Source organism: Anolis sagrei, chromosome 4 (assembly GCF_037176765.1).
Source record: "Anolis sagrei isolate rAnoSag1 chromosome 4, rAnoSag1.mat, whole genome shotgun sequence".
Taxonomy (NCBI): Eukaryota; Metazoa; Chordata; class Lepidosauria; order Squamata; family Dactyloidae; genus Anolis; species Anolis sagrei.
The window spans coordinates 154,234,782-154,260,364 of NC_090024.1; the positions used below are offsets into that span (position 1 = coordinate 154,234,782).

The following is a 25,583-nucleotide window of genomic DNA, read 5'->3' on the forward strand; positions in this document are numbered from 1 at the left end:
TTGTATCCACCCTGAGTCCCCTCAGGAAGATAGGGTGGAATAGAAGAAGAAGAAGAAGAAGAAGAAGAAGAAGAAGAAGAAGAAGAAGAAGTCTTCTTCTTCTTCTTCTTCTTCTTCTTCTTCTTATTATTATTATTATTATTATTATTAACCAGCGGTTCTCAAATCTTTTCAGCCGTGGAGCCCTTTTCGAAGTAAAAGTTTCTTGTGGAATCCCAAGAAATATTTCTATATTATATTATATATTATGTATATATATATATATATCACGTATGAGCCAGGTCAGTGGCAGATGGATGGAGAGTATTTGTGTGAACTAATTCACACATTGTTTTTAAAAAGGAGAGAATACAATATTGAGAATGAAGAACAATTTTAACCAACATAACAGTATTTCAGTGGAAGACCCCAGCAGCCATCCAGTCCAAACCCCTTCTGCCATGCAGCAAAAGTATAATCAAAGCACCCCCAACAGATGGACACTCAGCCTTTGGGATAATAATAGCAGAAGCCCCAGAGGCTATCCACTTCAATCCCCTTCTGCCATGCAGGAAAAACATAATCAAAGTACCCCCTGAGCACTGAGAGGGAAGTAGGGTTTTGGAAACAAAGAAGTCAAGAAGGAAGGCCTGGGCGGTGAGAAAAAAAGTTTGGGCAGCAAGGGGAAAGGCTCGGTGCCCCTGGAAGATGCTGCCACTGTTTCCAGCAGCTCAAAACTTTAATTTCCCTTTTATCATTAACAAACAATGATACTAAGATTTGTTGATATTTTAAAACACATTTTCTTGAAAAAAAAATATGTATGAATGAATACATTTTATTCATTCCTGTATGCTTTCCGGAATGGCTTCCAAGCATTACAACATTCAAAACATGCAGTTTGGAGCATTTCAACCCACCACATGAAAATGAACAATAACTGCCCAACAATTTGCAAATGTCTTCCTGCATTCCCAGCTGTACTGTGTCTCTTTTTCAAAGTCAATTCCAATCTAAACATCCCATATCCAGAAACCTCCAGTCAATCCACTCATAATATGAATTTCTTGTTGTAGGATTTAAGGCCTTCACAGCCATTTTTTGTAATAATTAGAAAGAAAGAAAAATAGCCTTAACTATTGGTACCAGTAAAAACTCAATTGTAATTCATTCAGTAACTTCACAGTGGTCTTCAAATTAGTGGATTTTTTCAGCCTTAGTGGAGTCATTGTATATACATTTGTTATATCTTTCCTGCCTCCTTGTGTCCAGAATTGTGAATTGTATTGTTTGATTTATCAATTTTTTAAAAAGTTATTTAAAAAGAGTGTGTAAAAAAACCCACTTTAATTTCCCTGCATTTCTCAGGAGGACAAGGAAAGCAACATGACGCCACATAGCATCTCTATCACCCATGAAGCCCTTCACAGTTTAAGTACCCCTGGTACAGATGTATTAGTTTCACTAGCTCTGACAAGTGCCAGTCAGTGATCCAGCACAAATTCTACCAATGGAGTCTCAGTGTTCAGGGATGTTGCTCTGCAAGAATGAAACAAAAGACCCCAGACAGGCTTTTAAACAACACATTTTAATGCACATGCTCGATCCCATAAACCCCATGCCTGTGCTAGACTAGTTGATTACATTAGCCCAGTTCTTTCAGGTTCACTTGCAGATCCTAGAGTCCAACAGTGCTTCTAACACTACCATATTAACTATGGATGAAATTATGGAAAGCACATACATACAGCTTTTCAAGCCAACCCTTTCTGCCCTTCAACCTAGGGTAATTCTTTAAGAAGCTTTAATTGTGCAATTGCTCTGTTTCATCCATGGGATTTTAAATGCGGTTGAAAAGCTGAAGGTATCTTTTATATACAGTCTATTTGCCTCAATGCACTTTCTGTGCTAAATATTATCATTTCCTGCCAGGGAACCATCAACACCGCTTTGTGTCACACTCTGAATGCACTTCCAGACAGTGGTTCTCAACCTGTGGGTCCCCACATGTTTTGGCCTTCAATTCCCAGAAATCCTAACTGGTAAACTGGCTGGAATTTCTGGGAGTTGTAGGCCAAAACACCTGGGGACCCACAGGTTGAGAACCACTGCTCTAATGGCTCTCCACTTCTCCTCTCTTGAAACCAGCTGTTTCAGGCTTTTTAAAACCAGCATGGGTGGGAAGCAGTCTGCACAAGGGGTAAAGAGGGAAGTCCCAAACTTTACAAGACTGCAAGGCCACATATTCATGGGAAATCGTCTGCTTTTTTTGCCAGGAATTACAAAAGTAATTTGTAAAGAAAGCCTTGTTTTTGCTTTTAAATTATCATTGTACAATATTGTTTATGTAGAAAATGTGTTCGGCTTTCTATTCAGCAGAGAATGCTGCTTCTGTGGTAAGTGCACACTTGACAGGTTCAGAACCTATATAACCTACCCGAGTAAAATTATGCCATGATTACCTGCCTCATTTCCCTAAGATTTTGATCCCTAGTAATCTGTTCATTTTCCTGAAGAAAAGGAGAATCGAGTGTCTTAGTTGTTTGAACCTTGATCTTTGGTTCTCAGTACCAAAGTTTAAATCCTGCTCACCACATAAAGCCACTGGTTGTGCTCCAAAACAAAAATGCCTGAAGTTTGTACTTTGACACATTTATGGTGGCTGGATGTCAAAGACTGCAAAATTGAATCAACGGCAATCATATTTATTATTATTTGTCAAATGTTTATAATGCAGCTATGTACATATTGGCAATATTTATGTCTAATGCTTAGTGCCCTGATTATGAGAAAGGGACTGAATCCATGCAACGACAAACCTATGAAAACAGTATTTATTTATTTATTTATTTCAATTACTTCTACCCCGCCCTTCTCACCCCCGAGGGGGGACTCAGGGCGGCTTACAAACGAAGGCACAAGTCGATGCCTAAATCAATAAACAAACAATACATAAAAGCAATTTAAACGATTAACAAGTTAAAAACATTAATACATAGTAAAATAGCAAAACAATCTCATGCTCAGTGTTCAGAGTCCGTTTATCCATTCCATTCCGTTCGCCCTTGTTTATCATCAGATCTTTCCTTAGCTGCCAGAATATCCAAAAGCTTGGTCCCATATCCAGGTCTTCCATTTTTTTCTGAACGCCAAAAGGGAAGTCGCTGTTCTAATCTCCCCAGGGAGTGAGTTCCACAGGTGAGGGGCCACCACTGAGAAGGCCCTGCTCCTCGTCCCCGCCAACCTCACTTGTGATAGTGGCGGGGTCGAGAGCAGGGCCTCCCCAGATGATCTTAAATTTCGAGATGGGATGTAGAGGGAGATCCGTTCGGACAAATACACTGGGCCGGAACCGTATAGGGTTTTGTAGGTCAAAACCAGCACTTTGAATTCTGCTCGGAATTGGATCGGCAGCCAGTGGAGCTGGCGTAAGAGAGGGGTGGTATGCTCCCTGTACGCCGCTCCGGTAAGTAATCTGGCTGCTTCTCGCTGGACTAGTTGAAGTTTCCGAGCAGTCTTCAAAGGCAACCCCACTTAGAGTGCGTTGCAGTAATCCAGGAATTTGAATAAGTCAAAAGATCTCTCCATTCCAGTATTGGATTCATGTAGGCACCATAATGAAAAAAAATTGCATCTTGAATTTGGTCACATTGAACTCATTGTGTAAGTTTCGTAGTGTCAAAAATCTACAATTATTTTTTAAAAAGTTTTATTGTGCTGTTTTTGCCTATTTGGTGGCAGAAGCACAATGCATGCTAATAAGCCTCTGAAGCTGATCAAAAACATTTCAGAATCTCAACCTTAAAAAACAACAGGGGAAAAGTTGGAGAAGTAGATAGTTGCTGATGCTTTCTTGGATATATTGTTTTCTGTGAGTGGCTCAGGAGTTTTATGAATGATAGTGTAGAAAATGTTCCTAAGTTTCCCAGTGAATAGGCTTTAACAAGAAGGACTTGCTACACCTACACCCCACACCTTAAGAATAAAACACCTGCTTAGGACTGAAAGCAACCTGGAACAGGGGCCTTTTCTTGTTCTTAAGATGCCTCTTGGGGCCCATTCACACTACATAATTATAGCGCTAAATTCCACTGAAAGAAATGTCTGCTGTCTCTCCCCCCCCCCCCCCCACTTTTCCTCTTACTAGGCTGTAAATTCACAATAGCCTGCAACTTCACAAGTGCTGGCTGATTTGTTTCATTTTCCATTCTTGTTTTTCCTATATAAAGTCTGCCTTTTTGCCTATAAATAAACAAGGCTAGTTTAGACTACGATTTATCCTTTGGCATGAATTGAGAGATTTCTTTCTCACAGTCCAGTTTCATGGTGTCTTACCTTCAGCCTTGTCTGAATTAATAAATATTATAAGTCTGCAGGTCTAGCCAAGGCAATAGGGCAAGAAGGGAGTGTTGGAAGTAACACTTCGGCTGTTGTTTGTTACTAATGTTGGAGGAAACTAATATTGGAGGAAACCAAGGAGCCCCCGGTGGTGCAATGGGTTAAACCCTTGTGCCAGCAGGACTGAAGACCGATAGGTTGCAGGTTCGAATCCAGGGAGAGCGCGAATGAACTCCCTCTGTGAGCTCTGGCTTACCATGCGGGGACATGAGAGAAACCTCCTGCAAGGATGGTAAAACATCAAAAAACATCCAGACATCCCCCAGGCAACGTCCTTGCAGACGGCAGATTCTTTCACACTAGAAGCGACTTGAAGTTTCTCAAGTCACTCCTTACATGAAAAAAATTTGGAGGAAACGTGCATATATTCCAGTTGTATAGTGAACTGAGCAAACAAAGGATTAATTTCAGAACTCACTTCGTTTGCAGACTCACAAACTACTTAAACTTCCCACCTTGCATTTGCAGCATTCCCCCCTCCCAATTTGCAACATGGTTATAAATCTGCAATAATTTTAGCACTCATAAATATAAAACACTGTCAACTTTAAAGCACTTCAGAAATGCTATGTCTAAGTATATAATACCTTGTTGCTGTACTCTGAAAAAAGTGAAATTTATATCATAGTATCAGACTGTAGCTACAGTTTGGCAGTGTTATGCTTTCATCCGTTTTTTTTATATGGAATCATACAGTAGGCTGGCCAGTACAAGTGACTACAGCCAAATAGTATCATGGACTCACTGCAATAGGAAACGATGCTTCTGTTTGCTCCAGTTCAGCTGTGCCAACAATGACTCACAAATGTGTTATTTATAGAAATACTATTCTGCTTTCATAGTAGTGAGCCCACTCTGGATATGTTTTTTTCTTAGTCTGTTGTAACTGAGAGATTTACATTACGATCCAAACTCTTAGCTTGTATTTTTTGTGTTTATTTTACAAAGACAAATATTTAGGGTCTTCTTTCCATTTTGGATACTTTTAAGAAGTGCTACAAAGTTAATGATCCATGTGGTTGTGTAACCTCATGACATTTTGGAAGACTGCATAAAAATGTTTCCATATTCTTTATACTGAATTTCTAGATGTGGGCAATGGCTGATGTTTCGTCACATCATCAGTATGGTCTCTGCAGGGAAAATTATCCACAAAATTAGGTATATAGCAGGGAAGTACTTTTCCTTGATATTTAATTCTTTTGTAAGTAATATTTTCACTGCATACTGCCACATGTTCTTCCTATCGCTTTCTTCCCTTCTGTCCTCCCTTTTTTCCTCCTTCTTCACAAAATTTGCATTAATGCAGTCTTTTCTCCTTTTGTTCTATTCCTAATTGTCGTGTAAGAGTAGGTCAATTTTCACTGTAGACACGTCAACACAAACTAAGGTGGGCTAACCTGAACCTTCACCTCTCTCTTCAGTTGTAAGCACCATGAAACTGCACATGCAGTAATTTAGTTTTAAAAAGTTTCAATTGACACTGCTTACTTGGTGGCTAGTATGGGGCAAGTGAGGGGACATATTTGAACCACTTTATTATCCCTGACACAAGTCCAATAGGGGAGAATATCTAGAAACTTGGGGTGTGTAATCAGCGTGGTTTTGGCTTCTAGCATTTTATTTTCTCTTTTTATGCAGCTTAGATCCAGTTATTCTTTGATTTTTATACATAATAAAGATTGATACAATGCTTGTGTGTTTGTTTCTAATTTGGTATACACATTGCATATGCATATTCTGTCCGAAGTGGATTTCATTAAAAAGATTCTCATGTGATGTCATATATACCTTTTACACAAAGTGTGTTGTTGTTTACTTGTTCAGTTGCTTCTGATTCTTCGTGACCTCATGGACCAGCCCACGCTAGAGATCCCTGTTGGCCGTGGCCACCCCCAGGTTCCTTCAAAGTCAAACCAATCACTTCAAGGATACCTTCCAAACATCTTGCCCTTGGTCAGCTCCTCTTTCTTTTCCTTCCATTTTCCCCAGCATCATCATCTTCTCCAAGCTTTCCTGTCTTCTCATTATGTGGCTAAAGTACTTCATCGTTGCCTCTAATATCCTTCCTTCCAATGAACAATCGGGCTTTATTTCCTGGAGTATGGACTGGTTGGATCTTCTTGCAGTCCAAGGCACTCTCAGAATTTTCTCCAGCACAACAGTTCAAAAGTGTCTAGCTTCCTTCGCTCAGCCTTCCTTATGGTCCAGTTCTCGCATCCATATGTTACTATGGGGAATACCATTGCTTTAACTATGCGGATCTTCATTGCCATTGTGATGTCTCTTCACTATTTTGTCAATATTTGTCATTACTCTCCTTCCAAGAAGTAAACGTCTTCTGATTTCCTGACTTCAGTCTGCATCTGCAGTAATCTTCGCACTTAGAAAAAGTCCGTCACTGCCTCCATGTTTTCTCCCTCTATTTGCCAGTTATCAATCATTTTTGTTGCCATAATCTTGGTTTTTTATGTTTAACTGCAACCCAGCTTTTGCACTTTCTTCTTTCCCCTTGGTTATAAGACCCCTCAGTTCATTCTTGCTTTCATCCATCAAAGTGGTATCATCTGCATATCTAAGGTTATTAATGTTTTATATATTGGAAAATATGTTATTGTGTATTCATAGTATATTAATTTGCAGTTGAGTGACCTCTATTGAGTATGCGCTTACATACATCATGTTTTCTTATTCCCTGGAAGATATTATTATTATTATTATTATTATTATTTTCATTTGTTACCTGCCTTTCCTCACTACTCAAGGCAGGATACAACACAGTTTAAACACTCAGATAAAGCACAGTACCATTAAAATACAAATATTAAGATACGTAATACAAATATTAAAATGCAATGCTAATTGAATATACTCTAATATGGAAGAACTCAAAAATGTCCACATTATTTTAATATGGGAATGTTCATATTTAACCATTTTTAAAATTTGGAGAGCAGGAATTCCCTGACGTTTTATGAGCCTCTTATTTATATTCTTATTAGATAAAGTGTCTTAGAACATAGTGCTAGTTACATTATTCTTGTTTTAAATGACTAAGCTGCCTTAGTCATTTAAAACAAGTCTGCCTTTCCATCTTCAGTGGACAAGATTCTATCCTAATGGTATTTTAAAAGACATGACAAGTTTTTAAGAACAGTACTAAATTCAGACTGTTTTCATATGAGATAATAAATGCTTTGAACTCTCTAATGTTACCCTGGTGAAGTACAAAAGCAGGCAAAAGCATGCATTAGTCCAGTATCCTATCCAATAAAGCACTGTCATCTATATCATAAACCATAAATTATATTATATCAGGGTATCTGTGTGTGTGTGTGCTTAACACTAAGTCCCACTGATTTCACTGCATCTTATATAGGATTGTTCCCTTTGAGTTCTTTGTAGAATGTACCCAGTAAAAACAAAACTTTTATTTTTGTGCTAATAGTGGGGGAGTTTATAAGTGGAAATGTTAGTACGTGTAGGAGACCACTACACACAGAATTGCACTAGTGCTGAAAATTTTCTTTTTTACACACCAGGAATTGTGTTTTTAATTTTCAGGGACCAAGAGGACAGGATGGTCCACCAGGAGAGCAAGGGACTCAAGGTATTAAGGTAATGCTAATTTATTTGTTCATTCTCAGGGTTCCTGAACGTGTACCACAATACCATTAGACGATCAATGAAAGATGAAACCAGATACAATTGTTCAATTCAGTGTTGTACCTTAATGTACTATTTCATTTTTATTCATTTTGAAATGTCGATTTTATGTTGTATTGTGGTTTATCTTTTGTCAGCTGTTTGAAAGCTTTCATAGGCTATAAATGATAAACTAAATAATGATGGTGCTATACACTTCTTTCTCTATAAGTGATGATAAAGGCCCATGATTTGGGATTTAGGAAGAAATAAAGAGATTAATTTACAATAAAGTTGCTCAATTTTGCTTCCTTTTCTTCAGGGAGAGCCTGGTGATACAGGGAAAAAAGGCATTCCCGGACTCATTGTACGTGCCAGAGAAGTATAGTAGTGTGCTTTTTAATGCTGATATATGCAAGTAGTAATTTTACCTGGATGTTTCTTTGAATTGTATTTGACACAAATGTTCTCTTTCTTTTATTTCAACAGGGCAAAGCTGGTAACCCTGGAGAAAGAGGGAGTCCAGGAGTACCAGTAAGTTCTTTATCTTTATGCAGAAGATCGCTTTAGACCTGGGATAGGTGACTGCAGTGGGTGTAATGGGCAATTTTCTGCCCCTAGGGCCCATTAAGGGCCACAGATTTAACACCCCAAAACACCCAAAAGGATCTGAATATTGGTTGTTGTTTTCCAAAAGTAGTGATTGGCATCCTGTCCAATATTTATGAGCTTGTAAACCAGATTTACAATATCATAACTTTTGGGGTTCATATTTACATTTGTTAATGACAGAACATGATCTCAAAAACACACCTCATTAGCCAGGTAGTGTCCCAAGTGCTACAGACTGGGACACTGAAGGCCCTTTCAGACACTGCTAAATCCCTAAATAGGAATTTTCAATTCTGATACCTCTCAGGATTCAGGCTACACAATTTTATTTATTTATTTATTTAGAGTACTTCTATGATAGAACAAAGGCTTTCCGTTGGAAATCAATATACTTCTCTTATCATGTTTGCACTTCCTTATGATGAACATTTTCAGAAAGGCCTTCTCCATGTACTCACTATATTTCAAATAATACCCAGTATATTTCAAATAGCTAATAAAGACTGCTTACTGTGGAAATGCAGGTGAAACATCATGAGAGAATGCCTCTAGAACGGGGCCATGCAGCCTGAAAAACCTACAACAACCCAGTTATTCCAGCCATGAAAGCCTTCAACAATACATAGATTTAGAGTTAACTGTTTGGACCAACAGAACTTATGTGACCGCATAGGTAAGCTGATGAGGAAACACAACATACAAACTATCTACAGACCCACCAAGAAAATCCAACAAATGCTTCGTTCAGCAAAGGACAAGAGGGATCCTCTCGCTTCTGCAGGAGTCTACCGTATACCATGCAGCTGTGGACAAGTCTACATAAGGACCACCAAATGCAGCATTGCCCAAACACGAATCAAGGAACGTGAAAGGCCCTACAGACTACTTCAGCCAGAGAAGTCAGCCATAGCAGAGCACCTGATGAACCAACCTGGACACAGCATATTATTTGAGAACATAGAAATGCTAGACCACTCTAACAACCACCATGTCAGAATACACAGAGAAGCCATTGAAATCCACAAGCATGTGGACAATTTCAACAGAAAGGAGGAAACCTTGAAAATGAACAAAATCTGGCTATCAGTATTTAAAAAATCTCTAAAATCACAACAGCAAAACAACAGAAAGTAAACAATCAGGCACATCTAATCACCTCTCAACAAAAGATTGCCCCAGGCACTGCCAGGCCATCAAATGCTAAGGTGGTCAGTTGAAACATTCACACCTAGCTCCAACAGACAAGAGTTCTTTGTCCCACCCTGGTCATTCCACAGATATATAAACCCATTTTCCTAGTTCCAATAGACCTCACTACCTCTGAGGATGCTTGCCATAGATGCAGGCGAAACGTCAGGAGAGAATGCCTCTAGAACATGGCCATATAGCCCGAAAAAACCTACAACAACCCAGAACTTATGTGTGTTTATTTCTCAAGTCCCCTTTCATTTAATTGCCCTGCACTAATTGGGAATAGCCATTGGACTGAACCAAAAGGAAATTGTTAAATCAACATTCGTATAATTTCTGTGAAATTGCTGGAACTACTGTGATGTAGTAATAACAGTAATGTAATAATAACAGTAAGAATAGAGTAAGAAATGTTATAATAACAATAATAAAGTAAAATAATAAATGTAATATAATAATAGAGTAAAATAATGTAAAGGTAATAATAATAGGGTAAAATAATAAATGTAATAAAAATAAAAAACTAACTTTATACTCAAGTATATACAGTGAATAAGCAATTATGTTTAAAAACCACATTAAATCGGTGTAAGAGCACATTAAAAATAATAGAAAGGATCAAAGTGTGACAGATTTGAAATTAGAAATAAGGTAATTACTTAGGTAATTGTATAAATAAAGGTGACATTTTTCAAAGAACTCAGAAAGCCAGGTAACTGGTAAATAAAACAAGAGAGTTGAAAGCATGCTGGACAGAGAAATTGTAATGGAATACAAATCTAGAAGATAATCTAAATTTATCTTATTTTTGTTTTTAATTTGGAAATCTACTGCCTGCTTCCTGTTGCTTTCCACAGTAAGCAGTCTTTATTAGCTATTTGAAATATACTGGGTATTATTTGAAATATAGTGAGTACATGGAGAAGGCCTTTCTGAAAATGTTCATCGTAAGGAAATGCAAACATGATAAGAGAAGTATATTGATTTCCAACGGAAAGCCTTTGTTCTATCATAGAAGTACTCTAAATAAATAAAATTATGTAGCCTGAATCCTGAATTTCCACAGTTGTTGTTCATTCGTTCAGTCGTCTCCGACTCTTCGTGACCTCATGGACCAGCCCACGCCAGAGCTCCCTGTCAGCCGTCACCACCCCCAGCTCCTTCAAAGTCAGTCCAGTCACTTCAAGGATGCCATCCATCCATCTTGCCCTTGGTTGGCCCCTCTTCCTTTTGCCTTCCACTTTCCCCAGCATAATTGTCTTCTCTAGGCTTTGCTGTCTCCTCATGATGTGGCCAAAGTACTTCAGCTTTGTCTCTAGTATCCTTCCCTCCAGTGAGCAGGAGGGCTTTATTTCCTGGAGGATGGACTGGTTGGATATTCTCGCAGTCCAAGGCACTCTCAGAACTTTCCTCCAGCACCACAGCTCAAAAACATCGATCAAAGTGCTAGGATAAGAGTAAATGGTCATCTCACAGATAGTATTAAAATCGAAAGAGGCACTAGACAGGGCTGCCCCCTCTCCCCTCTCATATTTATTTTGTCCTTGGAGATTCTCCTAGAAGATATAAGGAGAGAGGAAAATCTGAAAGGTGTAAAAATAAGAAACGACGAGTTCAAAATAAAAGCGTATGCGGACGATATCGTCTGTATAATATCAAATCCAACAGAACATTGCAAACTGGATAGAAAAGATTCAAGAATATGGAAAGGTGGCAGGATTAAGAATAAACAAACAAAAGACTAAGCTTTTAACGAAGAACATCAGTAGAGCCAAGAAATTAGAACTAGAGAGGATCTCACACTTCACTATAGCCAACAAAGTGAAATATCTAGGGATAATCCTGACAGCAAGCAATATACAACTGGTGAAGAATAACTATGAACAGACATGGAAGGAAATCGCTAAGAAACTAGAAAGCTGGAAACATCTCAAGTTAAGTATAATGGGGAGAGTGGCCCTGATAAAAATGAATATTCTGCCAAAAATGAACTTTCTATTCCAAATGCTTCCGATACTTAGAACAAATCATTACTTTGTGATATGGAAAAGAGATATGCAGAAATTCATATGGCAAGGGAAAAACACAAGGATCAAATATACAACTATGATAGACGCAAGGGAAAGGGGTGGCCTGACCTTACCGGATCTCCAGTTATACTTCGAATTTTCAGCATTGGTGTGGGCAAGGGAGTGGGCCACCCTAAAAAAGAGAAAGCTTTTGAACCTAGAGGGTGCAGAGTTAAGGAGGGGCTGGCATGCCTATTTATGGCATGGGAAAGCCAAAATAGAAAAGAATTTTACCAGCCACATTATCAGAGCCGCTCTACTGAAGGTCTGGGAAAAGTATAAAACTAGGCTTTATGGTAAAACACCACTCTGGGTTTCTCCCATGGAGGCTTTTCATAAAAGGGAACTCCCTAGCTGTAGTTGGCATACATACAGGGTACTACTTGAAAAGGTAGAGAACCAGTATAGAATAAAATCAAAAGATGAATTGAAGTCCTTAGACGTAAACTTTTCTTGGTTCCACTATCACCAGGTAACGGACTGCTTCAAAGAGGACAACAAAATAGGTTTTGCACCATCAGACTCATTTTGGGATTTGATAATAGGGAAGGTAATAAAAACTCTTTACAAAAAATTGTTGGAATGGAGGACAGAAAAGGAACTTATTAAAGAAAATATGATTTCCTGGGCTTTGGACCTAGGACACACCATTCTCCTAAAGGACTGGGAAGACATCTGGAAAGTTAAAATAAAACTCACCAAAGCAGTAATTATTAAAGAGAGTTGGTACAAGATGTTTACACGCTGGCACCTTACACCTTTAAGGCTGGCAAAATTTCACCAAGGTGCAAGCAATTTATGTTGGAAATGTGGTACCAAAGTAGGCACATTTATACATTGCTGGTGGCATTGTAAAAAAGTAAAACTTTTTTGGAAGGAGGTCCATCGAAATGTACAGGGGATACTACAAACAAAGTTTGAGCTAAAGGCGGAGTACTACCTCCTGCACTTATTGGATTTCGAAATCGAGAAAAACAAGGAGAGGCTATTGTTTCATCTTTCGGCAGCAGCACGAACTGTAGTTGCGAGTAAATGGAAATCGAGGGAACTGCCACCATTGGAGGCATGGTTGCTTAAGATAAGGGATTTTATGGAATTAGATACATTATCTAACATGATATATGATATAAGTGAAAAGAGTAAAGTAAATTGGTACCCACTTAGATACTACCTCAAAGAAAAGAAAAACCTAAATGTATGAGGTACTGAATGTTGACGACTGCAATACGACAGAAAATAGTACAGTAAAACAAACAAGTGTGAAATTACCCCCTGGACTGTTGGGAAGTTCAATGGATGTATGGATGTTTGGGTTACACTTCACAACCAATTTTCCCCTCACTTCCCCTCACTTTCCCCTTTCCCACCTATTGACCCACCCAACCCCCCTTACCCTAGTTAGGACTTTGTAGAGTGTAGGCTCCAGTAGAGATAGGTTTATATAAAGTTTATAGAGGAGAAAATTCGGCGGATACGAATTTTATAACAGTGAAAGCTACTAATGATGAATGTATATAGGCAGGCTGTATGAATCAACTAATGTCTACTGTAACCAGCACGTGTTTTGAATGTATGTAATTATGTAATTTTGGAAAACCCTCTAATAAAAATAATAATAACAAAAAACATCAATCTTCCTTCGCTCAGCCTTCCCTAAGGTCCAGCTCTCACATCCGTAGGTTACGACAGGGAATACCATGGCTTTGACTAGGCGGATCTTTGTTGCCAGTCTGATGTCTCTACTCTTTACTATTTTATCGAGACTGGACATTGCCCTCCTCCCAAGAAGTAAGCGTCTTCTGATTTCCTGGCCACAGTCTGCATCTGCAGTAATCTTTGCACCTAGAAATACAAAGTCTGTCACGGCCTCCACATTTTCTCCCTCTATTTTCCAGTTGTCAATCATTCTTGTTGCCATAATCTTGGTTTTTTTTATGTTTAGCTGCAACCCAGCTTTTGCGCTTTCTTCTTTCACCTTGATTAGAAGGCTCCTCAGCTCCTCCTCGCTTTCGGCCATCAAAGTGGTGTCATCTGCATATCTGAGGTTGTTAATGTTTCTTCCAGCAATTTTCACCCCAGCTTTGCATTCATCCAGCCCCGCACATCGCATGATGTGTTCTGCATACAAGTTAAAAAGGTTGGGTGAGAGTATGCAGCCTTGCCGGACGCCTTTCCCAATCTTGAACCAGTCTGTTGTTCCGTGGTCAGTTCTGACTGTTGCTACTTGGTCCTTGTACAGATTCCTCAGGAGAGAGACAAGGTGGCTTGGTATGCCCATCCCACCAAGAACTTGCCACAATTTATTATGATCCACACAGTCAAAGGCTTTAGAATAGTCAATGAAGCAGAAATAGATGTTTTTTCTGAAACTCCCTGCCTTTCTCCATTATCCAGTGGATATTGGCAATCTGGTCTCTCGTTCCTCTGCCTTTTCTAAACCCAGCTTGAACATCTGGCAACTCTCGCTCCATGTATTGCTGGAGTCTTCCTTGCAGGATCTTGAGCATTACCTTACTGGCATGAGAAATAAGGGCCACTGTACAGAAGTTGGAGCAGTCTTTCGCATTTCACTTTTTTGGTATGGGGATATAAGTTGATTTTTTCCAGTCTGATGGCCATTCTTGTGTTTTCCATATTTGCTGGCATATGGCATGCATCACCTTGACAGCATCATCTTTTAAGATTTTAAACAGTTCAGCTGGGATCCCGTCGTCTCCTGCTGCCTTGTTGTTAGCAATGCTTCTTAAGGCCCATTCAACCTCACTCCTCAGGATGTCTGGTTCTAATTCATTCACCACACCATCAAAACTATCCTCGATATTATTATCCTTCCTGTACAGATCTTCTGTATAGTCTCGCCACCTTCTCTTGATCTCTTCAGCTTCTGTTAGGTCCCTGTCATCGTTGTTTCTTATCATACCAATTTTTGCCTGAAATTTACCTCCAATGTTTCTAATTTTCTGGAAGAGGTCTCTTGTCCTTCCTATTCTGTTGTCTTCTTCCACTTCCATGCATTGCTTATTTAAAAATAGTTCTTTATCTCTTCTGGCTAACCTCTGGAATTGCGCATTTAACTGGGCATATCTCCCCTTATCACTGTTTCCTTTTGCTTTCCTCCTTTCTTGGGCTACTTCCAGTGTCTCAGCAGACAACCATTTTGCCTTCTTCGTTTTCTTTTTCTTTGGGACGTACTTTGTTGCCGCCTCCTGAACAATGTCGCGGACTTCTGTCCATAGTTCCTCTGGGACTCTGTTTACTAAATCTAGTCCTTCAAATCTGTTCTTTACTTCCACTATATATTCGCTAGGAATGTTAGTGAGATCATATCTAACTGGTCTGTGTATTTTCCCTGATCTCTTTAGTTTTATTCTAAACTGAGCAATAAGAATTTCGTGATCTGAGCTACAGTCAGCCCCAGGTCTTGTTTTCACCGACTGGATGGATGTCCGCCACCTTTGGCTGCAAAGGATGTAGTCAATCTGATTTCGGTGCTGACCGTCTGGTGAAGTCCATGTATAAAGCCATCTTTTAGGTTGTTGGAAGAGAGTGTTTGTTATACACAGCGAGTTTTCCTGGCAAAATTCTATCAGCCTGCGTCCCGCTTCATTTTGTTCTCCCAGACCATGCTTGCCTGTGATCCCAGTTGTCATTTGACTTCCCACCTTGGCATTCCAGTCTCCTGTAATGAAAATAGTCTCTTTTTGGTGTATTATCCAGTAGGTCCTGCAGATCCTCATAGAACTGATCTACTTCTGCTTCTTCAGCAGCTGTGGTTGGGGCGTATACTTGGATCACTGTGATGTTGAAAGGCTTTCCTTGCACTCGAATTGAGATCATTCTGTCATTTTTTGGGTTGTATCCAAGCACTGCTTTAGCGAATTTCTTATTAATTGTGAAGGCTACTCCATTTCTTCGATGTTCCTCTTGTCCGCAGTAGTAGATCTGGTGGTCATCAGATGTGAAGTGGCCCATTCCAGTCCATTTCAGTTCGCTGACCCCCAGAATGTCTATCTTTAGTCTTGACATCTCACCAATAACAACATCCAATTTGCCCTGGCTCATAGATCTTACATTCCAGGTTCCTATGGTGTGTTGATCTTTAGAGCATCGGATTCGTCGTTCACCTCCAGTACCGTCGGCCGCTAGCCTTCCTTTCGGCTTTGAGCTAGCTGCGTCATCACATCTGGGGCTAGTTAAACTTATCCTCTGCTCCTCCCCAGTAGCATTTTGGCCATCTTCCGACCTGGGAGTCCCATCTTCCAATGGCATACCGACATATCTCTGGTTGTACTGGTCCATTTAGTTTTCTTGGCAAGGATACTGGAGTGGTTTGCCATTGCCTTCCCCAGGGATCACACTTGGTCTGACCTCTCTGCCACGACTGTCCCGTCTTGGGTGGCCCTTCATGGTTTTGCTCATGACATCATTGAGGTGCTCAAGCTCCAGCGCCACAAGGCGCTGATCCTTTGCTGGAGCTTTCCACAGTAAGCAGTCTTTATTAGCTATTTGAAATATACTGGGTATTATTTGAAATATAGTGAGTACATGGAGAAGGCCTTTCTGAAAATGTTCATCATAAGGAAGTGCAAACATGATAAGAGAAGTATATTGATTTCCAACAGAAAGCCTTTGTTCTATCATAAAATAATATTTTAAGATACTACTTTCATTTTGTATACTGAAGATGTAAAATAAGGCAACTTCAAGTAATATACAGTGAAGTCTTGGGATTTTTTCCAGGACACCTTTAGACACAAAAATCCGTATAACTAAAATAGCAAAATTAGTATTTACTTTTTGGATTAAAAAATATATTTTCAAGCTGTGACTGACCGAATGCATGGGTTCAGAGAATTGACTGCCGTTTTAAAAACCATTTTAGCCTGGACACAAAATACTTTTCTGCTTTGAATTCTAATTCAGTGCAAACACACAGTGCTACTATACACATTGCAATTAACTAGAATAATTAGAACAGAGATATTATATGTCCTAAATTTCCTCACTGTCTCCGATCTGTGGTCATGAATCTGATCAGAGCATCCTTATGTCCTGAAACACATGTTCCATATCCCATCAAGTCCAGATGTCTATATGAATTTGAGGGTTTTTTAAAGAAAAGATTGCCTGGGAGTTGGTTTGTCATTGCCTTCCCCGAAACATACCCTATTTCACATGGCAGTCATTGAAAGTGTCTCTTCCAATTACTAACTAGACTGGACCCTGCTTAGTTTCTAAAACCAACCATGATCTTGTGCCTGTATTAGGTCTGTAGGCTACAATTTAGGTTACTTTTCTTTTCCTTTTTTTCCTTACAGGGAAATACATACGGTACTGTTCTATATGTATCCACCACAAACAGGCCCCATGGATCCCCAGCTTCTCTTCTGTGCCCCTGTTATGTGTGGGGACTATAATGCATTTACTCAATTATTTGTGCTAGTCTTGCCTACCTTGCTGTTTAAGGGCAGATAACATTTAGTTTGTTGTTGTTTTTTCTGTGCCTGCAGCAGAAGGGAACAATATCAAGCATTTTATCACAGCCTATTTTTGTAATTTCTGCCACTTTATTTGCTACTGCTGACAAACTACGTTGTTGAAAATGTGTGGCAGTGTTCCAGGAAAAACTACTTCAGCTTCCTCCCTACTCAACCCAGCACTTTAGCAGGTTACTATGATAACTAAAGGTGCATCATAACCTTCCTGCACCATAGAGAGGCACACTACTGTAGCTGCAGTTATTGATGGTAGAGGTAGAACCAGTGGCAAAATTGGTAACCATCACCAAATTTCAATTTAGACTGTAATAAGGTTCATTGCCCACTACTCCAATCTAAAGTATACTTCTGCTTTGTAAATCCACACCTACACCTTGCTAATTTAACTGTAACATCATCCAAGTATGCTTAATGAAGGAGTTTTATGCTTCAGTTCCTTCTCTAGGAAATGATTTTTTTCTGCATGCTTTCTGCCTCATACTATGTTTTTAGTAGTCAGTTGTGTTTTTACATCCTGGCTACCATGTCTATGATATATGCAATCCTGTGTGATGCAGAAAAAATAACCATACTACAGGTAGTAGGAACTCTCCAATAATGATTATAATATTACACAGGATTTGCTCCTTATGTAGTATGTACAACGTTATTGCATCAGATTATTTTTCAAAACACGCTTTCTGTTACTATAGCTTAAAATTAAAAAGTGGACTATTTTCACAAGTTTTTTTCTGCCATAGCATGTATTCTATACCTATATTTTTATTTGTAGCATACAAAAACCTTGGAATGTGTGTATTTGCATTTCTCCTTACTCAAAAACTATTTTAAAAGCTATATGCTGAATGTGTTTTGTGTAGAAAATTTGAAACAGCTTTTCTTCTGTTGGCTTTGTATTTTAGGGTTTGTCTGGTCTTCCTGGAAGTCCAGGGGACAGCGGTCCCATGGGTGAACCAGTAAGTTGTCTTTTATGCTCTTTAGTAAAAACCTTAAATTCAATATATAGGGTAACCGCGTTTTTTCTCTCTCCATTTTACACTGCTGTTAAGTATATACATTATGGGACAAAATACACATAGGACTGCAATCTGGGTTCCTCAGCAAGCATCCCAGCTTGGGAGACTGAGACTCATAGTATTGTTTAACTGTATTGACCCTCATTATATGGCAGTGTAGATGGGACCAGAATTGTTGTGCTTCTCAAAGCAAGGAAACGATGCCAGAGAGGACCTCCAACTAGCTAGATAATTTCTTCAAAGGATATATAATCTATGTCTACTGTGTTCTGCAAACCCATATATTACATTACATAATTTTGTAATTTTGATTATTGGTTTAGCCAAATCAAGGATTCAACTTTTGGAAGACCACTGTGCATTATTTTGCTAATGGTGGCAGATAAACAAAACCAAATTGTTAGACTGATGGAAGCCAGCCCAAGAACACTCATGTCTATCTGTCACTGTTTATCCAAGCTCAAGATCTACATTTTTCTAACTCTGCTGTTGCCTAATGACCGTTATATCCTTAAATGGGCTACCTATACTCTGGAAGCAGTCCTTATGCTTAGATTAGTGGTTCTCAACCTGTGGGTCCCCAGGTGTTTTGGCCTACAACTCCCAGAAATCCCAGCCACTTTACCAGCTGTTAGGATTTCTGGGAGTTGAAGGCCAAAACATCTGGGCACCCACCAGTTGAGAGCCACTGGCTTAGACATTTCTTCCTCGAACATCTGGATGATTTACATTTCTTTTCAGCATGCCCATGTCGTTTTATTCTTCAACTCTCAGACCCAATACCAGTGACACTAGTCCAACAAAATGCTTTCACCAACATCTTTTACTACCATCCCTCTTGGTCAAACCTTGTGTTTTCTTTTTCTTTCTCTGACATAGTTGTTTCTAATTAATAACAGTAAAGGGCAGCAGTCGGAACCAAAAGTAAAATACAAAAAGTGCATAAAAGTGATCTTACTACTTTGGGCTTCGAAGCACATCCTGTATTTTGGTTTTATGTATTTATGCCATTAGTAAGAGCTATGATTTGTTTGTTTTTCTTCTGTGGAGTGAGGTATACATTGCCAATGCTATAAATAGTAGCAATAGTAACAGCAGTGTTATAAAGATGCTGAGGTGAGGATGGGGATACACCTATCCAAAAACAGACATAATAAAGTACGATATTAGTTAATAACTGACAAACAGATTAGTACAAGTTAGATTAGTACAATCCTATTTGCTGTGTGGTGGAGCTAGTATGGTGTTGTGGTTTAAGTGTTAGCATATGAATCAGGAGACCAGGGTTGAAATCTCTTTTCAACCATGAAAACCCACTGATTGACCCTGGGAAACTAATATATCCTTAGCATCAGAAAATGCTGCTTCACCATAGGATCTCCATAAGTCAGAAGCAACTTGGAGGCACAACAAATAAATTTGCTGTGTGGCTTAAAGAAATGAAAAATTAACATAAATAGCATTTAATGTACCATATTGGCTCTAACCTTTACAATCTTCAATGTTGATTCTACAACTAAGAGTTCCTGTTATTAGCTGACAGTGGTTCTCAACCTGTGGGTCTCCAGATGTTTTGGGATTTCTGGGAGTTTTAGGCCAAAACACCTGGGGACCCACAGGTTGAGAACCACTGGACTAAGACGTCCTCTGCTCTTTCAAGAAATTAGCCAACAGAGCACTGTCAAAAAGCAGAAATTATTGAAATGCAGAACCTACAGTGCTTGCTGGTTTGTCCTTAACCTGTTGAACAAGTGGGGGATGCAGTATGCAGACCCAATGAAATATGACCCTGAGTTGAAAAAACAGGCAGCGTCACAAAAGCATTGCAAATCACCATCTTTTCGTTCCATCTGAGTACTGCATTTCTAACTTACTCAACAGCCAACAAACTGCAAAAGGCAAGAACACGACCACATTCCCAGCCATCCCTTTTAAGCACATCAAAGTTTATCTTGAGTAGTTTCCTAAACAAGTGGGGTGGGGGGGGGGGGTTGCATAGAAAAGGCTTGTCTACTATGGAGATATCCCACCTCTGCTCTTTCAGCCCTATTCAATTTTACATCATGAGAACCCATTAATACGATATGAAGTCAAAAGATAAGACTACAAGTCAAATTAATGTAAAAGGTTGAAAAAGCAGGTTGATAGAAAGCAAATCTTAAAAAAATAGGGATGTTTATATTTTGGTTTTGTACTAGAGTCACGAAAAAGAGGGATTTGTGCCAAATTTGTTTGAGCTCCGTGGGAATGGTATGAAAAATGATTGGGCTGCTTATTCAGAGTCTAAACTTCATGATACTGAAGCAGCAGAAATCACTGAGGTGTTACAACAACTGTATGGTCACACTGTACTCTTTTCTTTATAGTGAATTTCAGTTCCTTTAATTAATTAGCTCTTTTTGACAGAGTTTAGTAAGTTTGTTACATTTCCCATAATATCCTGGATATGTGAATGTTGTGGCAGTAAATGAGACAAACCTCACCCCCTTTCCCAACCTTTTTTGGACCAGGAACCACTTGAACAGGGAGCACTTTGACCAGGGACCACTCTCCAACATAAGTACCAAGAGGATTACGAAATCGGTTTATGGTCAACTTTAGATTTGGTTTGGTTATTTGGGATGCTGATTCAGAAAAAGGCATTGGATAGAGCACATCAGCTCTAGTTTTTGATACAGAACATATGCCACCTATTAGTCACCATCTGCTCACCCAGAGAAAACCATATTTAATAATCTAGAGCTGATGTGCTCTATCCAATGCCATTTTCTGAATCAGCACTCAAAATAACCCCAGGAACAGGCCTAAAAATGAAGACACCAGGGCTTCCCTGCTTCCAGGCGATACATGGAATGGCTCTGCTCAGGGAGAGGGAAGAGGAGGAGAAGCAGCAGTCAGGAGGCTTGTTGTCAGTCTCTCCCCTCCTGACATCCTCGTTGCCTTGGCACTAAAAGAGGGTTTTGCGAGACTAGTCGCTCTTGTTGCAACGGTGTAGTAATGGTGAGGTCGCAGACCATATTTTAGTTCTTGCAGACCACTGGTGGTCCATAGACCACAGGTTGAGAGCCACTGATTTAAACCCTGCATCAATCCATGAATTAAAATAATATTCAAATTAATTGCCCATGGACTTTTTGTGTTAACTGTATTGTTTCCACAGAAGTAAGATTTGCATATTAGAGCAAAAACAACCATTTAATGTATTTTGCATTTACATCTCAGAGTGTGAACAGATTCAGTAATCTGGAATCTCTTCCCTCTAATGGAAGTGACACAACTTTAAATGGAAGTGACAAGAAGTTTTCGTTTCAAAATTGATGGATATAAACCAGTGTTTAAGTTTGGAATCCTGTCTTTGTCAGTTTTTATTTTTACCACTGTAGAATTTCTACAGCAGAACAGAATATATTATATAATGAGTGCATTCGGAATACTGAGAATTTAAACTTCTGTGAAAATAGAATGAATAAATAAAACAAGCACATTTCTTTCACATGGTACCAAGAGGAGCTTTGCACACCTTTCTTTTCTAAATTAGTCTGTTTTGCTGCAGCAAAATAAATTTTGGAAAATAGAATTGCAAACTACAACCTGGGAGTTGCAGTTTGCTGAGGCATCAACACTCTTTGGCAGAGAAGGCTCAAGTCCTTGTTAAATTACAACTCAAATGATTCCATAGCACTGAGCCACAGCAGTTAAAGTAGTTCCAAACTGAATTAATTCTACATAGATGCATTCTTGATCTTCCTGCTTATTGTCCAATCTTGGGTTTCTCAAACTGTTCTCCTCCAGATGTTTTAGACTTCTGCTCCCATAATTCCTAACAGTTGGTAAGCTGACTGGGATTTCTGGAAGGTGAAGTCCAAAACCCCTGGAGGAGCACAGTTTGAGAAACACTGCCATATCCCATCCCATCTCATCCAGATAACCATGTGCACCAATTCTTGAGACTGAGAAGAGAAATGCACATGTGCACATACATGCTTTAAAGCTGCCTGTTGATTTCTAGCAATTCCATTAGTTTCGTAGGGTTGGAAGGAATACTCAGAGTGGCTTGCCAGTTCCTCCCTCTGAAATATAGCCAAGAGCACTTGGTGGTCCCTCATTCAAGTATTAACCAAGGCTGACCCTACTTAGCTCCAAGACCAGACAGGCTCTGGTGCCTTCAGAATATTTAGACTACTCTTTTAATATAAGCATACCTTTTGTTAAACATACAGCACAAAATGTATAGCAATTAAGTTATATTAGTATCTCACTCTTTAGTCCTTCAGATGTTTTAGACCTGCACTCTCAGAATTCCTAGTTGTTAATAATGGTATCTGGAGCATTCAGAAGATAAAGTTCAAAATATCTCAAAGGTCAAAGGTTGAGAACCTTTAGAAGAAGTTGGGATGTATGATGAAGACTGGTTCTTTTATGTTTACATCACAAAGGTACAACTCGCAACAGCCTGTATTTTATTTGAACTAAGGGATGAACTTAATTTTGTACCAACAGTAGTTACTTTCACATAATTTCATTCCAGACTGTAGACTGTTTAATAAAACAAACCAGATGAAAAAATAAGTCATATATAAACAAAATCTATATTAGTCAAAGGAATGACAAAATGTAGATCATCACATATGTCTGATCTAAGACAGAAGAAGGAGCTCTTGAAAATGATGTTTAGACTTAGAAAAAGAAGTTGCTCACATGTTCTGGTGCTGTTGCTAGATAGATGTAAAATGCTAAAACAAATCCTTTAGAATGACCTACTACAAGTTGTGAAAGAAATCCTAAATAGCATGCATACATAAAGTTTTGTTTGATACTAGGGACTGAGGGGACAACAAGGTGATGCTGGCCCTGTGGGAGAAGCAGGCCTTGTGGTAAGTATTACTTTACTTTATTTTTTTTTAAAAATATTAAATGAATCTGTTACACAAATTCATCTTAATGTATTAAATGACTCATGTATCATTTATATTGCATGCTATTTAAAAAATATCTATAACTTACTTTTAAATGTGTTGCATTGTGAACATGCCTAGCCTTTAGAGCACTTTCTGGTGTTTCACACTTTTCATGAAGTGCAACCTAACAGTACAAATATACATAAGAATGCATATGCTATAACATGTCCCAAGAAGTCTACCCAATGGCAAACATTGTAATTACAAATATCTGCCAGAGTTCTGGTATCAGCTTCTTGACAAATACCATAGGCAGAGTAGAAATAGGTAAGTCTCCAAAAACAAGGGAACAAGGATTTCACCCCACATCCTACACCTACACCTCCAGATTTGGTTCCCACACAGCATCCTAGCATATATATTTTTGGGGAATATTTCTTTCCATTCATATTTTTCCAAAGGGTATGGTAGGGAATACTGGGAGGGGTGGGAGTGTTAAGATTAGTGTTAGTAAATCAGTAAATCTTTTTTCTATATCTGTCTGTCTATCTATCTATCTATCTATCTATCTATCTATATAAATGTTCTGTTCGTATTGAGTGACATCATAACTCAAAAACTGCTGGACTAATTGCCACCAAATTTGGCCACAAGACACCTACTAACCCAAGGAGTGACCATCACTCAAAAAATTGATTTTGTCATTTGGGAGTTGTAGTTGCTGGGATTTATAGTTCACCTATAATCAAAGAGCATTCTGAACTCCACCAATGATGGAAATGAACCAACTTGGCTCACAGAACTATCATGATCAACAGAAAACACTAAAAGGGTTTGGTGGGCATTGACCTTGTGTTTTGAAGCTGTAGTTCGCCTAGATCCAGAGAGCACTGTGGACTCAAACAATGAAGGCTCTAGACCAAACTTGGCACAAATACTCCATATGCCCAAATATGATCACAGATGGAGTTTGGGGGTTGTAGTTGCTGGGATTTATAGTTCACCTACAATCAAAGAGCATTCTGAACCCCACCAATGATAGAATTGGGCCAAACTTCCCACATGGAACCCCCATGAACAACAGAAAATAATGTGTTTTCTTCTGGTCTCCAGAAACCCTTCTGACATCCTCTCGAGTCCCCTCCCCCCAGGGGTCCCAACCCCCAGGTTTAGAAAAACTGACATGATGATGAGTGTGGTGTTTCCCTAGGACCTGATCCTGGAAAACACCTTTGGTGAAAGGAAATCTCATGAAGTAGACTACGCTCAAACTGAATGTGTAGAAAATTTGAAGTTCCCTTTTCTATCATTTATACTGTATTTTATACTGATTTGCTATTTACATGCCAATTACATACCAATAGAATATTATGCTTCTTTAAAAGCCTTGTTTACATAAGAAGTACAAGGTGAGCTTCAAGCCCACTTCTTTATTTTTGTTCCAACCATATAATGCTCCTTGTCGATTTTATGTCGGAAAGCTGTTAGTGGCGGGTGGTAGATAATGTCTTTCTTTTTATCACTTCAGGGACTACCCGGACCAGAGGGAGAGCCAGGATTACAAGGAGAACCAGGCGCAAAGGTCACTGTTGAATGGTTTGTTTTTCAGGGTCGTATTGGGGAGACAGAGAGAAAGGCATATTTGCGTCCTTATATATGTGCTTCATATTTCAAGTCACATTAGATTACACTGCAGTTATACCACTTATTTCACTGCCCCAGCCTTTGAATAGTTACAGTTAATGTCATAAAATGGGCCTAAATAACAGTTAGATTGGCACCGTGTGTTTCAAAAAAGCATGGGAGGGAAGGTTGTGTTGATTATAGAACTGTATATTAAAGAAGACAAAACAATAGAAATGCAAGCAAGGTTCATAATGACCTGCTTCAAAATTGAACTTGGCCAGTTTGTCATGCACCAAAAGATTATGAGAAAAACTATTTCCTGAAAGGTTTTTCAGCACAGAATGAAAAATGAAGCTGTGTGTAGGAGGGTTTTAAGCATGTGTCCATTGTTAGTCCATCTTGAGCCTTCTGTTAATATGTAGCCAAACAGACATCCCTGGCCATAGCTACTAATGGGCAAATGCAGCAATAGTTAAAAATAGGAGTCCCTGGTGGCGCAGTGGGTTAAAGCCCTGTGCTGGCAGGACTGAAGACCGACAGGTTGCAGGTTCCAATCCCGGGAGAGGCGGATGAGCTCCCTCTATCGGCTCCAGCTCCTCGTGCGGGGACAAGAGAGAAGTCTCCCACAAGGATGACAAAACATCAGAAATA

General features: G+C 39.1%; 1 protein-coding gene across 3 annotated transcripts in view; it reads left to right on the forward strand.

Moving 5' to 3' along the window:
* Nucleotides 1-25,583, forward strand: part of COL24A1 (collagen type XXIV alpha 1 chain) — a 215,046-nt gene that overhangs the window by 140,213 nt on the left and 49,250 nt on the right. For all 3 annotated transcript variants that reach the window (XM_060773864.2, XM_060773865.2, XM_060773866.2), the window contains exons 29-34: nt 7,942-7,995; nt 8,345-8,389; nt 8,512-8,556; nt 18,295-18,348; nt 23,229-23,282; nt 24,835-24,888. In XM_060773864.2, the coding sequence (XP_060629847.2) occupies nt 7,942-7,995; nt 8,345-8,389; nt 8,512-8,556; nt 18,295-18,348; nt 23,229-23,282; nt 24,835-24,888 (306 nt within the window). The remainder of the gene's footprint in view (nt 1-7,941; nt 7,996-8,344; nt 8,390-8,511; nt 8,557-18,294; nt 18,349-23,228; nt 23,283-24,834; nt 24,889-25,583) is intronic.